Source organism: Nomascus leucogenys, chromosome 3 (assembly GCF_006542625.1).
Source record: "Nomascus leucogenys isolate Asia chromosome 3, Asia_NLE_v1, whole genome shotgun sequence".
Lineage (NCBI taxonomy): Eukaryota > Metazoa > Chordata > Mammalia > Primates > Hylobatidae > Nomascus > Nomascus leucogenys.
In genome coordinates, this window is record NC_044383.1 from 59,113,300 (window position 1) to 59,126,915 (window position 13,616).

Here is a 13,616-nt window from a genome sequence, read left to right on the forward strand (position 1 = left end):
ATCTTAAAAAAAGAGAAATTCACATAAACTTGTAAACACGTATTTCATTTGTAGCAGCTTCATCTGTAATAGCCAAAAGCTTGAAACAACCCACATGTCCCTCAGCAGGTGAATGTGTAAACTGTGGTGTGAACTACATGATAGAATACCATCCAGCAAAATAAAGGAGGGAACCATTAATGCACATTACAAGTAGATGAATCTCTTTATAACTATGCCAAATGAAAGAAGCTATATTTACACATACACACATTCACATACACCCCACGTGCTGAATTATTACATTCATACAAGATTCTAGAGGATGCAAACTAATGTATAGTTACAGAAAGGATATTGGGGTTTCCTGGTGATGGGTGATATAAAAAGGGACTGGAGAAATGGATTAAAAAGGGGCGCAAGGAAATTTGTGGGGGTACTGGGTGTGTTAATTATATTCATTGTGATGGCTTCATAGCTATATACGTATGTCAAAATGTGTCTAATTTTAGACTTTAAAAAGCGCATTTTATTCTATATTAGTATTTCAGGGATCCCAAGACCACCCTGTTTGGTGGTTTACTAGGACCCATAGCACTCAGCATATAGTCGTTCTTAGGGCTAAGACTTATTACACTGACATAGAAGGATACGCAGGTGGATCAGTAAGGGGAAACAACATCAGGTAGGGTCCAGAGGAATCCATGTGTGGGTTTTGTGTGTTCCCTCCCTCCCTCTGAGATCACACACAGCATACCACCTCTCCAGTAGTGAAAATGTAGTCACAGGCGTACAAGGATTATACCTAGGGAAACCCACTTAAGACTCCAGAGTTCAGGGTTTTTGTTCAGGGCTTGTCACATAGGCACTCCTTGCCCATCAATATTTCATATTCCTGAAAGGAAAGCAGTTGTTCAGTGCCCCAGACAGATAAAATAACCTTATAAGGGTAGGAAATGTTTCAAAAGCCGTGTTCCCGGACACTAGCCAAGGGCAAGCCTTGCAAGCAGACCTTTCTAAAGATAACAGTCTCGGGCTTGTTAACACTTTTCTGCAGTCACTTGTACCTCAGCTTGTTAAAAAAAAAAATTGTAAAACTTAGTGTGAGTTAGCACAAGACAGTCGCAGTTCATTTATTGAAAAAATGATAGAGACTATAAAAAATAGTAACTTTAGATTTGAGGCAGACCAATGCAGTGAGAACCTCATTACCTGGAATGCTTCATACCCTTAAATCCCCTCTTTGGAATTAGCCAGGAGTGTTGGTGGGTGCCTATAATCCTAGCTACTCAGGAGGCTGAGGCAGGAGAATCACTTGAACCCAGGAGGCAGAGGTTGCAGTGAGCTGAGATCACACCACTGCACTCCAACCTGGGCAACAGAGTGAGACTCTGACTCCAAAAAAAAAAAAAAAAAAAAAATCCCCTTTTTGGAACAAGGTAGGATAATAATAAGTAAAACCAGGAAGCTTGGCTAATGGGAGCTTCTAATTATTTTTGCTCTTTAATATTGTGACTTTCATTTCTATTGTATTTGAAAATCTTTCCCAGGTATATCATTTTTTTCCTTTCATAAAAAATTCCTTGGTTGATGATCAGTATTTAACCACTGGTTAACTGATCATGACCCAGTTCAGTTCTATAGCAAATAAAAGATAAAGCACTGCTGTTGAAATTATAATTACCTCAACAACAAGACCACCTCATGCAGTTGTGCAGGTCATACCTCGTCCAAGGCACACCCAGCTGTGAGGGTGCGTGGAGCTTAAGTCCAGCTTGTACTTTGCCAAGCTATGGGCTGCAGCATAGGGTGTGTCTGCCCGAGAAAGGGGCGCCTTTTTCTAGTTTATGCTAAGATGCCTTTTGAGCTGTTCAGCACGAGCCCTGGAGAAAGGTGGTGGTAGCGATTTTCTCCTACAGTGCTGCCTAATGTCAGCAAGCTTTCTTGTGGGCATCTCTTTCCCCTTAAAGAAATCCAGCTAGTAACTTTCAGTTGAGCGTCATGTTTAACCAGGATTCCACTATGTGTGACAAGGACAAGCGATTCCAGCGGTCTCTAGTTTGGCCCAATTGCCCTTGAAAGGCAGGCAAATGTTTAGGGTGTGTGTTTCTTTTTATCACTCTGGAAGAAGCCAGGTTCAGGTCTGTATCTGGATGCCATTATTAATGTCCCCAGCCAACATGTATATGTATAGCAATAGAAAAGTCAGAGAAAGGACGCTCCTGTGACTTCTCTGAGTGAAGTTTTTGTTCTTCCTGAGTAATGAAGTTTCTTAAAGGGGAATTAAACTTTCTCACCTCAGAAGATAGAAGTATTGTTTAAAGATTCAACTTTGAAACAAATAGGAAAATATCTGATAGTTGCAACTTAGCTTCAAATCAGTGATGTCCAGATATTGACACCCATTTTATTTCTCCTAAACCTTGAGCCCTAGCCAATTTATGACCGAGTAGAGATCATGGCACAGCAGCCAGCGTAACAGATGGGGGCCGTACTCTAGCAGCAGAAAGATTCTGTTTTGAAACCTTCAGCTTTTGAAATCTTACACCACTACCAGCCCTACTTCTACATAGATCATATTATTTCCTCCCTCTTTTTCCTAAGGAAACTTAAAAACATGTCTTTTCCCTTTTTATAGATGCGAACCACTCGCAAGGTCTCCGTCTGGCCTGTGGGCCTGGTTGGTGGGCGGCGCTACGAACGTCCGCTGGTGGAAAATGGCAAAGTTGTTGGCTGGTACACCGGCTGGAGAGCAGACAGGCCTTTTGCCATCGACATGGCAGGTGAGCAGTGTGGGTGATGACATTTGTTCCTGCTGGATTGTTCTTATGCTCCTGTTTATAACGATGCACTGGATGAAGGAAGCTTTAAAAGACAAATTTGGATAAAACCCTACATCATATCATATTCAGGAGATGAAATATTTAAACCTTCAAAATAGGCTCTTTGGTTAGATCAAGTGGAAATTGATTTGGAGGGTGATTAGAAAATGTCCATTCTGTTCCATTTTGTCCCCTGTCTGTGCCTTTATCCCACAAGCAACTACGTGGCAGCTACTGGGTTGGCCACTGGGGATTCGGTGGTGAGAGCTAGACCTGGCTTCTGCCTTCCGGGGGTCTGTTAGCTGGAACCTTTTGGCTCCCTTCTCTGGAAGACCGATATATTAAAATATATCATGTTTATTGATAAATTTAACAATGATATAAAAATTTACAAGTCATTTTAATGCTTATTGATAAGTTTAGTGCTTTATTGATATATCTAATACTAAAATATAAACTTAGATTTCTGGTATTTCAAGAATTTATTGAGTATAACTGTCTTAAAGTTTTTATTCCCTGAACAACCAACTGAATTGAATTAGCGCTGCAGTAGGACCACACATTCTAAAATGCTACTTTATCATGAAACAACTCATTTTCTATGGGTTATAGAAAATGATGCCTGTGATAACTGTGGAAGGATGGAGTTTGAAACATGAGGCTCAGAGGCAAAAAAAAAAAAAAAAAAATTTAGTGACATCTGTACTCTAAAAATGAAGGCAGAAAGGCTTCAAAATTGATCTCATCAATCTTGAGCTCTGAAGCACAGCTCTGTCAGGCTGCCAGCCTGTGCTTGCCCCATCTTCTGTGCATATTTCCCAGCCGTAGTCAAGATCTCACGTTCAGAATTCTGATGGGATGGAGGCTGTCTTCTGAACTGGATTCATCACTTTTATTCTGACAATACTGTAAATCTGAGGGAGCCGGAGGACGAAGAATACCAGGAGTCATCTGAGGGGCACAGCGCTCATGGACGGCTGTGTGGTGGGTCTTGTCACGTGGCATCGTGGGAGAAGACAAATAGGAGATTTTTACTCAACATTTAACACACATCTCCAGAGGACCAGCCCTCAGCCAGGCCACGTCTCAGGCCCCTGACCTCTCCATCCCTCTCTTACTCCAGCTGTTTGGTTTGGTCTTCAGTTCTTGCAGCTCCAGAACTGAGCTTGCATCTCAGTCTAGGTCTCCACCCGGAGGCAGAAGGAGAGGCAGCAGAGCCATCTTGGACAGTCCCAAGGACTCTCGAAAGAGGCCTGCCCTCGACCCGCTCAGAGTCCATGGCCCTGAAAACATGGGGCATAGTGTATCTTTTGAAAATCAGGCTTCTTGCTGACCAGAAGTGTACCTTAGAGCAGAAAATTTAGACATTAGGGAAAGTCCTTCTGCTTCTGTGGGACGTAGTTTTCTTGGGTAAAGTGAGGCAGTTGCCGGAGATGACCACCAGGGCCCTCCAGTGCAGCCCTCCTTTCCTGGCCTCCCACCTTGGGACTCTCAAGTAAGAGCCCAAGCTTGGGCTTCTAAGTGAGGATTGTGACTGCTCAAGCAACCGCAGACAGACTTTTGCTTCAGATTTTCCCAGAGCCTTGTTTCAACACAGACTTCCCAGACATACTTCCTTAACACGTGGGATGTCTGCCCATTTCCTTGCATGGATCGTGCAAGGTGAGGGCAACTTGGGTAACTCTTCCTGGATTTTAATGTAGGAACTTTATGTAGATGATCAGGTGTCAAATAGACTCGTTGAATATTTGCATTGGTTCCCCCAGAATTTGGGTCACATCGATATTTCTAAAATTAAAGATGTATGTGTTTGTGCATTAGGGCTGGCCTAGCTAGGACTGCCAAATTCTGTGGGAATCCTTTTTTCCATGACAAGACCAATGTTTGGATTTTTCTAAGCATTTCAGTATATTTTCAAAGCATATTAAAAACATACCCATCATAATAAAATATGAATTATTTCCTTCCTCTGTATTCATTATCATTGTTTTAAAATAGGAATAAAGTGTCTGTCTCTAAGGAGACAACTTTTGTCACACTAAATAATTTTTTTTCACTTCACACATGAACTTGCTTTGCATCTTAGCTTTCAGTAAATTATTGATATTTTTGGAAGTCTTTAAGTGTAAGTGATTTGGTTGATAGGATAATTATTCTGTTTTTGAGGCAGTTTGTTCTAATTCTAACTTGAAAATTTGTGGCTTTGTTTAGATTCCACATACAATTCATTTATTCTCTAGGAAGAGGGAAAAGACTTTTTAGGCCTTCATGTTCATTTGGTGCTTCCCACCTCATTTCCAAGTTACATGTACACACACACACACACACACACACACACACACACAATCTCTAGAAGGGGAAAAAAAGGTGGGGGACCTACATCCCTGCTCTGGCCAGGACAGTCTGAGGAGCTGTACTTTGAAAATGCTCTGTGATAGTCAAGTGAGAGCACCATATTGGAGCCTGGGTCTGTCTTGCATTTGCAAAGCGGATTAAGAGCCCAAATGGAACATTTGTGGGTTTGCACACATTCAGTAGAAGCCCCTCAGAGCTTGTCCTGTTTGTATCTCTGTGAGGTTGTCACATAGTCCATCACTAGAAACTCATTTGAGTATCAAACATGGAAACTGTGACGTTTCATGTCATTCTAGTAGTTCTTACACTGTCATTTTATTGCCATGTTGAACTTGCCTGATACTGAAATCTTGCTCTCAGGTGACATGAAACATTGTTCTTGAAATAATCTTATGTTTACAACCATAATGGCAGAATTAAGATTATTTCTGTTCCATTGGAGGATATTTTTTAAAATAATGATTACTACATAAAATTAATATGCCTGCCCACAAGATGGAAAGAAAACACTGGAGGCAGCCCCACTGGTGGTGTGCAGTTGGCTTCAAAGCTGACCAGTGGCCACACAGCTCTGCCAAGCCAGTGAGACCCTGGGAGGTTTCTACTGTTCTGTGCCTCAGAATTCAATTCCTACACCTCAGGAATCTGAGGATTGGCTAAAAATGAGGAAGTCCACACAAAGTTTTTAGCTCTGTTTTGAAGGGAGGCAGTTAATTTCAAGTGACAGACTCGCTTCAGCCACTTCCAGGGAGGTGTCAGTAAGAAGCACTGCTTGAAAGAACTGAGCTTAAATCAGTCTTCACCCTCACCAGGAGGTGTAGATTTGTTCAAGTTGAGAACTTAAAACAGATATTTATTAGGAATTTTCAACATTGGCATGTGCCTTATTATTAATTCTAGGATGTGGCCCGTGGGACACGGTGCTCCATTAATGACAGTATACGCAGTTCCCAGTTGAGTTGCTGGCACACAGTAGGTACTTTATTCTGCTAAAAACACAACTAGGTGTACTGCAATTAGATTCTGACACCACCTGGAGTTGGTGCAGACCCCACAGGTTAGAGGGCACAGTCTCCAACAAGACTGCCCTTACTTCACATACCCCTCACACGCTGGAGAGTCCCAGGCCACCTGCACTTCTGATCAACTGACTGCACTGGATGTTTCCCACAATCTCCGCAGGTTTGCTAATTTGCTAGAATGACTCACAGAACTCAGGAGAGTACTATAATTATACAAATTATCATTGTAATCAGTGTTATAAAGAATGCAAGTCAGGACCAGCCAAATGAAGTGACACACAGGCCAGCAGGGCCAGGTGGAAGGAGCAGGCTGGGAGCATACAGGTCTTCGGTGCCTTTTCCTCATACAGGTGAAGTCTAGGAAGGCTTAGTTTTCTGGTCTGGAGTCCTGTGGACCAGGGTGTGTCAAAGCCCTGGGGATGGATGTGCTCCCACAGGGAGACACTGTGGCAGCCTCGGATTGCATCCTGGGGGCAGGCATTTAAAGTGACTGCAGGAGAGGAGCCAGGGAAAGAGACAAGGCCCAGCAAGAGGGTGTTAGGGGGACAGTGGCGAGGTCACTGGAGAGAAGGGGTGGATGAATGATGAATTCCGTTGTTGGATGTGGGAAGAGGAGGACCCTTGGTGAGTATGGGAGAAAGACAGCTGGAAGCAAAATGTTCTGAGCAAAGTTAGGTTTCTGGCCGGGCACGGTGGCTAACACCTATAATCTCAGCACTTTGGGAAGCTGAGGCAGGTGAATCACCTGAGGTCAGGAGTTCAAGACCAGCCTGGCCAACATGGTGAAACCCCGTCTCTACTAAAAATACAAAAATTAGCTGGGTATGGTGGCAAATGCCTATAATCCCAGCTACTCAGGAGGCTGAGACATGAGAATCACTTGAACCCAGGAGGTGGAGGTTGCAGTGAGCCGAGATTGCGCCTCTGCACTCCAGCCTGGGTGACACAGGGAGACTGTTTCAAAAAAAAAGGGTTTCTAATGGAGCAGAGGGGGAGAGATTTAATCTGGGAAAGGCTTGGGGAGGTTCTATGTTGGCTGGACAGGGATTTGAAAGGATGTTGTGATGATGAGTGGCCAGGAGGTGTGGGTTAGGAAGAGGAAGGGTGCAATGGCCACTGAGGTCCCCTCCAACTCGAGGGTTGTGTGATTTTGACAAGTTCTGATTCTAAGGACTGAGGTTGTGTAAGGCGGTGCACCTGGTTATACTTGTCTTCTGTCGGCAGCCAACCCCTCCTCGCCTATGGCCCATCACCAGCTTTCCAGTTGGTGGTAGTTCCTATTCAATGGAGGCTTAAAAGGCCCTGACTTTTGTGGCAAGTGGGTGGAGAGTGGGGGTGGAGAGCATGACTAGGAGGCAGGGGGGCCAGGAGACAACTCTTTCAAGAAATGTGGCAGCAAATGAGTAGGAAAGAGAGATGGTGGCAGTTTCAAGGGGTAGAACAGCTTTTTCTTCTTTCTTTAATGATGGAGGGGGAGAAATTGAAGTTTTAAGAAGTGATAAGTGTTGAAAATCCCAAAGGAGAGGAAATGAGGGGAGATCAAGACCTTAGATAAACAGGTTCACCTAGATAGAGTCACCTCTGACTCCCAGAAAAAGGGTGAGATAAGAAAGGAAGCCAAGGGCCGGGAAGGTGGAGGGGCCAGTTGTTGGAATTGACCATCCGCCAAATGTTAATAGAGGGAGAAGTGACATTTGGCTGAATTCCACACACACTGAACATAGCAGCCGCTCGCCTCAAGGAGTTTTGTGTCTAGCAGAGAGAGAATGGCTACAAGAGCATGGCAGATATATCGTTGGGTCGAAAATGAGTACAAGTGGAATGTTTGGGGGTTACATTTAAAGAGAAAACCACAGCCACTGGGGGAGTTTCGGGAAAGGTCTTGGGAAGAGGTGGCATCTGAGAGGCACCTTCCATGCTAGGCCCAGGCCAGGGCAGGGAGGGATCATGGGCAGGGTGTGTTTTTGGAACAAGTTATCCCAGGGTATGTGTAGCTCTTGGGAAGGGCAAGCTGGGGTCAGATGGTGAGGACTGAGTGCTAAGATGAGAAATTTTTCTTCATTTCTGTGGACACTGGAGAGTCTGACATTTTTCAAGTAGGGGACTGATGTGATTAGAAATACAGTTTGAGAACCACATGTTGGCAGGTGCGGGATGAATGGGGGAGGAGGGCTGGGCCTGGAGGCTCTGGCAGCCATCTGGGTAATGAGCCCATAGGGGGCTGGGAGGTGAGAGGAGGTCTTAAATACCACAGCTATTAGGGACTTATAAAATTTTAGCAGCCTTTTCAGATTATACTCATAAATCAGCAGACACTTAGATCTTTTTAACACCTTTTTCTGTTGTATGGTATGGTGATAAATGATGTATTAAATTTAAGTTTGGTTAATTTTAATTGGTGTAATTTGTATTATCCTTTGAGTCATAATTTATGTGCAGAAAATACAGTGATGTTGGGTAATTAAAACATTCTTTTAACCAGAACACCTATTTTGTGTAAAATAGGAGTCTGCATATTAGGAAAAAAAAAAAAACACACATCACCTGACTGAAGTTTTCAAGCTCAGGATTCACTGTGGGTGTGTCGTCCCGGTGGAGGGTGTCGAGGCTGGAAGTGAGGAAGACAGTGATCACGCCTGCCTGGACCTCCTGTCTCTATACCTGCCCTCTCCTGTGTCCACTCCACCTCAAAGCAGGAGGAATCTTTCAGGAATGCAAACCGGATTCTTGGCAGTCCCTTGCTCACAGCTCTTCAGGGGCTACTCATGCTCTTGGAATAAACAATTCCTTGTCACTGGCACCTGCCAGGCCCTGCCCAGTCCACCCCTGCCAACCTTACTATTCTTGTTCCCCTCTACTCAATCTTTGCGGGCAGAGATCACTTCCTCCAGCACATTCTACCCTTCCCTTTGGGGCCTGTACTGATGCCCCTGCCTGGAAATGCCCCTTCCTCATTCAGCCCTACTCATCCTTCAAATCTCAGCTAAAAGGCTGCCTTCTTGGGGAAGGTTTTCCTGACGCTTCAATTAAGATAGCTCCTCCCGCCTTGTAACGTGCTGTTCTCTCAGCCTCCCATACCTCTGCACCTTGCCACAGTGGTTGTACATCTCTCATTATAATTGTTGAGGCTCTGCCACCCCAACTCCCAGAATGCATCCTTCCTGTAGGCAGAAGCCGGACTATCCTGCCCTCCACTCCTTGCCCAATCCCAGCACCAGGTTTCCCATAGCCCCAGCCTGTGAGTGGGGCTGAGTGACTGCACTATCCCAGAGCAGCTGTCCCTGCTACAAGTTTACCAGGCAAACCTTTAAAAAATTATAAATGATGACCGTGAAACTGGAGGGGGCTGAGGGATCACTCTGGGCAGGTTGCTGAAGCCTGCTTTCTGTGAGCTCTGTGCAGGGACATGGGAATGACAGCTATTCCGGGTCTCCTTCATCTCAAATGTTTGTCAACAAGGAATTTTGCCTGGGTTAATTTATTTGGCAGACCTTATCTCAGTAGATAATGCTGTGATCAGCTTCAGCCCAGCCTGGATCAGATGATCATCAAAGCCAAATGAGCAGTCAAAATTAATGACATTTTACTTTGCTTCATGAATATAAATACTGCAAGAAAATGGAGGGAATTGTCTTCCTGCCACTTTGGAGTCATTCGCGATTTAAGTGTGCTGTTTTCCACGTGTGAATGTTTTCTATGAGAACTATAAAGTTATTGAATGTTCTCAGTAGAGTGACTTGATGTGTCATGTGGTACCTTTTAGTGCAGGATCTAGGGACCAGCTTGGGACTTTGTCCTTGGGTTGGTACAGTGTGCTTGTCACCAGGAGAGGACTGCAGCTGCCAGGGGGTGGTAATTCTGTCCCAACAACTTATAGAACCACAGGGACAGGTGGCAGAGTGTTGGGGCAATAGGCAGCCTGCTACTCGGTTTTTAATCTATTTCTAGAACATGGTGCAATCTAGAGACTTGCAGGGATTTGATGCCCACGGTACTGTCTGGTCCTGTCTGCATGTGCTGTGGCCAGGGCTGTGCTGGGTAGAGGTGGGCGTGTGGGGCAAGGAGCACCTGTGCATCTGTGTGCTCATACTCAGGGTGCTTGCTCTGGAGCAGCTGGCCGTGGGGTCAGGTGGGGTGGACGTGGAGAGGGAGGGCTCTGCAGAGGCCTTTCAGGGCTGAAGGGGAAGTGGGGAGAGGGGTTTCCAGGCCTCTGTCCACCTCAATTCTAGCAGCGCTGTGTTTACATATTGGAGATCCCCTCAAGATTTCAATGGAATAAAACATTCATTCCAGGACTAAAAATTTTGAAAACCTGAAGTTTTCCTTTCTATTGGGATGTCCAGCAGACTCAATAATTATACATTATTTGCTGAGCATTTACCAAGCATCAGGCATTCGGAAGCATTCTGTGTTCTTTCTTCATGAATCCTCACTCAGCTGTGCAAGCGATATGCTAGTTTTATTATCCCCACTGACATATAAGGAGCCCGAGGCCTAGGTATGCTAAGTGAGTTGTCTGGGATTCAGAGTCAGGTCAGTGTGTCTACAGAGATGGTCTCCAGCTCACCCACCTACAGCCAAGTCACTGAGTTCTTGGTCTCTGAGCCTGCAGAACAGTTTCTTGGTTTCTTCATCTGCAGAACAGCGAAAATGAAATTTTTCACAACATCAGACATCAAGCGCGAAGCAGCCAGGAGTAGAACATTGTAGACACTTGGTGAATGTCACTCTTAACCAAGAAACAAAACTGTGCCTTTGGGTTCAGCTGGCTCACACATTTATTTTGATGAATTAGGTCAATGTTTTGTTTGATTATCACAGTGGTTAGGTCCATGCAGGTAGCTGCAGGGTGGAAGAATCACTCATCCTCCAGTCCTGCTCTGACACATACAGGCTATGCAGCCTGAAGATCTAGGGGAATATCTGTTTCTTCCTAATACCTGTAGATTAGGGATCATAGCACCAGCTTTCTGGGTTGTGTTAAGGTTGACGTAAAATGAATACATACAGAAGTTCCTGCTGTTCTGTGTATATTTGAATCTGCATCCACGTGTAGCTATGTGAGATCACTCTTAACGGTAGTACTTAAGAACATTGGAACTCCGCTGTGGGCTCATGTTGAACTTATTTCTCTTCTGGCTGGTGGACCTGTGCTCATTATCATTCGATGAATTGGCTCAGCATGCAGGATGGCATGCTGAGATAAACGCTAGCCCTTACTTTAGATTAAATACCCCCAAAAGAGAGTGATCAACAGGAGAAAATCAAAGCCAAAAAAGATCATTAAAGAGTTGTTTAGGAGCAGATATGTGTTCATTGTTAAAATTTCCCAGCTGAAAAACTAAACAAACAGCACTTGAGCTTTCAGAAGAAAATGCCATTTGTAACGTTGAGATTTGCAAGGCGTTTGGTGCCATGTGAGTGCCGCTTGTCCCTGTAGGTGAGTCTATGTAGACCACGAGACAAGTATTCAATATGCAAATTCCTGATGGCACCTGGGGAAGGATTTAAAAGAATGATTCTCATGTTTTCTAATCAAGTCACAAGGGGGCAAATGTCCTTTTTCACCACCTCGGCTCTCCTAAGAGTCCCTAGGAGAGCATCTGTAGCTAATATTGTCATCTAGAATCTATTAAAGAGGTATTATTTATTTTACTCATGTAAATAATTAGGATTAAGGGTTGTTGCCCTGCACTGCTAACGTGGGGGCCGGGGTGCAGACCACTTCTCTCTTTGGCATGCAGGTTGTTTGCTGTGACTACTACACATTTTTCTGCACTGGCTTCAGAAGTTAAGGCTTGCAGGCGTTCTTCCTGGGCTCCCTGAGCAGCTGTAATCACCCTGACCCCAAACAGCCTGCACATCAGTTCACCTCAATTTTAAATCCCTCAGGCCAACCGCCGTGGTCAGTCGGCATTGCCCTACGCTGATTGGCCTGATTAAACCAAGAGTGGCACACACTGCCCTCCAGCCTAGGATATGGAATGTCACTTTCCTTCTCACGTTTGCCTAGATAATTTCTAGTTACTCTTCCAGACTCATTGATGAGGCAGGAATCGCTTTTTCTGGGAAGTTTTTCCTGATTTTCCATCACACGTGGATGCCCCTTTCTACATTTTCCCCTAGAATCCTTGGCTTATGCATTTATGAATATTTCCACAAGGTGGCGCTCATGTCAGTGTCCTCCCTGCCCCTGTCCGCCTTGCTAACCCGGGAGTACCCTAGGAGGGCGCTCGGGTCTCCCTGCATCTCCAGGCCGGGCACAGTCCCTGATGGTAATCGCTTGAACAAATGTTTGCTGAATTCATGAATTTTAACATGTTTTCCTTTTCTAGTGTAAGGATTATCAAAATTAAGACTTAAACCTTGTTGCTTCTGAGACATTGCCATTATTTAATGGTGGAGGTGTAAAAGGGGATGCCGAGTTGTACTCCAGAGCTCTCTGAGGAGGGTCTAATTCAGCGGGTCTCCCCATGGCTTCGCATCAAAATGGCAAGGGGCTTTGAAAAAACACCCACACCTGAGCTCCACCTAGGAGCAGAGAGACCATATAGTCTCTGAGGGTGAGGCCTGGTATTTGTGTGGTTGCGGGTCTTTTTTTTTTTTTTTTTTTTTTTTTTGAGTCTTGAGGTGATTCTGAAGTGCACCCAGGAGTAAGAGCGGCGGGCGAAAGTGATCAGAAGCGACTCCTATTTCCTTCCTGTGGCTCGTTATCGTCCCTCAGTGGTCACAGTCCTTTCCCAGGCCACCCCCTGCGTCCATCTCAGGTGGGATAACCTCATGACAGAGTTTGGGAACGCTCAATAGAGTCACTTCCATAGAAAATACTTCTTCCATTGCTCAAGCAAGAAGAGAATTTGAGCATAGGACAGGAATCTTTTAATCATAATAACTGAAAAACACCAGCAACAATATAAAAAGATTGCCTGTATTCATTGGGAATGCAAGTTTAATCTGTGTTTTTATTGTGGTGAAATATACATAACATAAAATTTACCATTTTAACCATTTTGAAGTGGACAGTTCAGTGGTATTCAATTCATTCACATTGTTATGCAACCATAACCACTGTCCAGCTGCACACCTTTTCCATCATTGAACCAAAATTCTATGCTCACTAAACAATAACACCTGATTTGCCCCTCCCCTTAGCTCCTGGTTACCACAATTCTACTTTCTGTCTCAATGAATTAGACTATTCTAGGTACCTCATATAAGTGGAATCATATTTGTTTCCCCCCTTTTTTTTTTGCTTATTGAGCAAAATATCTTTGAGGTTCATTCATATTATATCGTGTATCAGAATTTCATTCCTTTTTAAGGCTACTAATACTCCATTGTTATGTATAGACCACATTTCGTTTATCCATTCATACAGCCATGGACGTTTGGGTTGTTTCCACCTTTTGGCTACTGTGAATAATGTTGCTATAAACAT

The 13,616-nt window shown here is 44.3% G+C and overlaps 1 protein-coding gene across 1 annotated transcript in view; it reads left to right on the forward strand.

Annotated features, from left to right (window-relative positions):
* B3GAT2 (beta-1,3-glucuronyltransferase 2) overlaps positions 1–13,616 on the forward strand; it is a 98,513-nt gene that overhangs the window by 52,715 nt on the left and 32,182 nt on the right. The window contains exon 2 of the mRNA XM_003271096.3: positions 2,618–2,762. Coding sequence (XP_003271144.1) covers positions 2,618–2,762 — 145 coding nt within the window. The remainder of the gene's footprint in view (positions 1–2,617; positions 2,763–13,616) is intronic.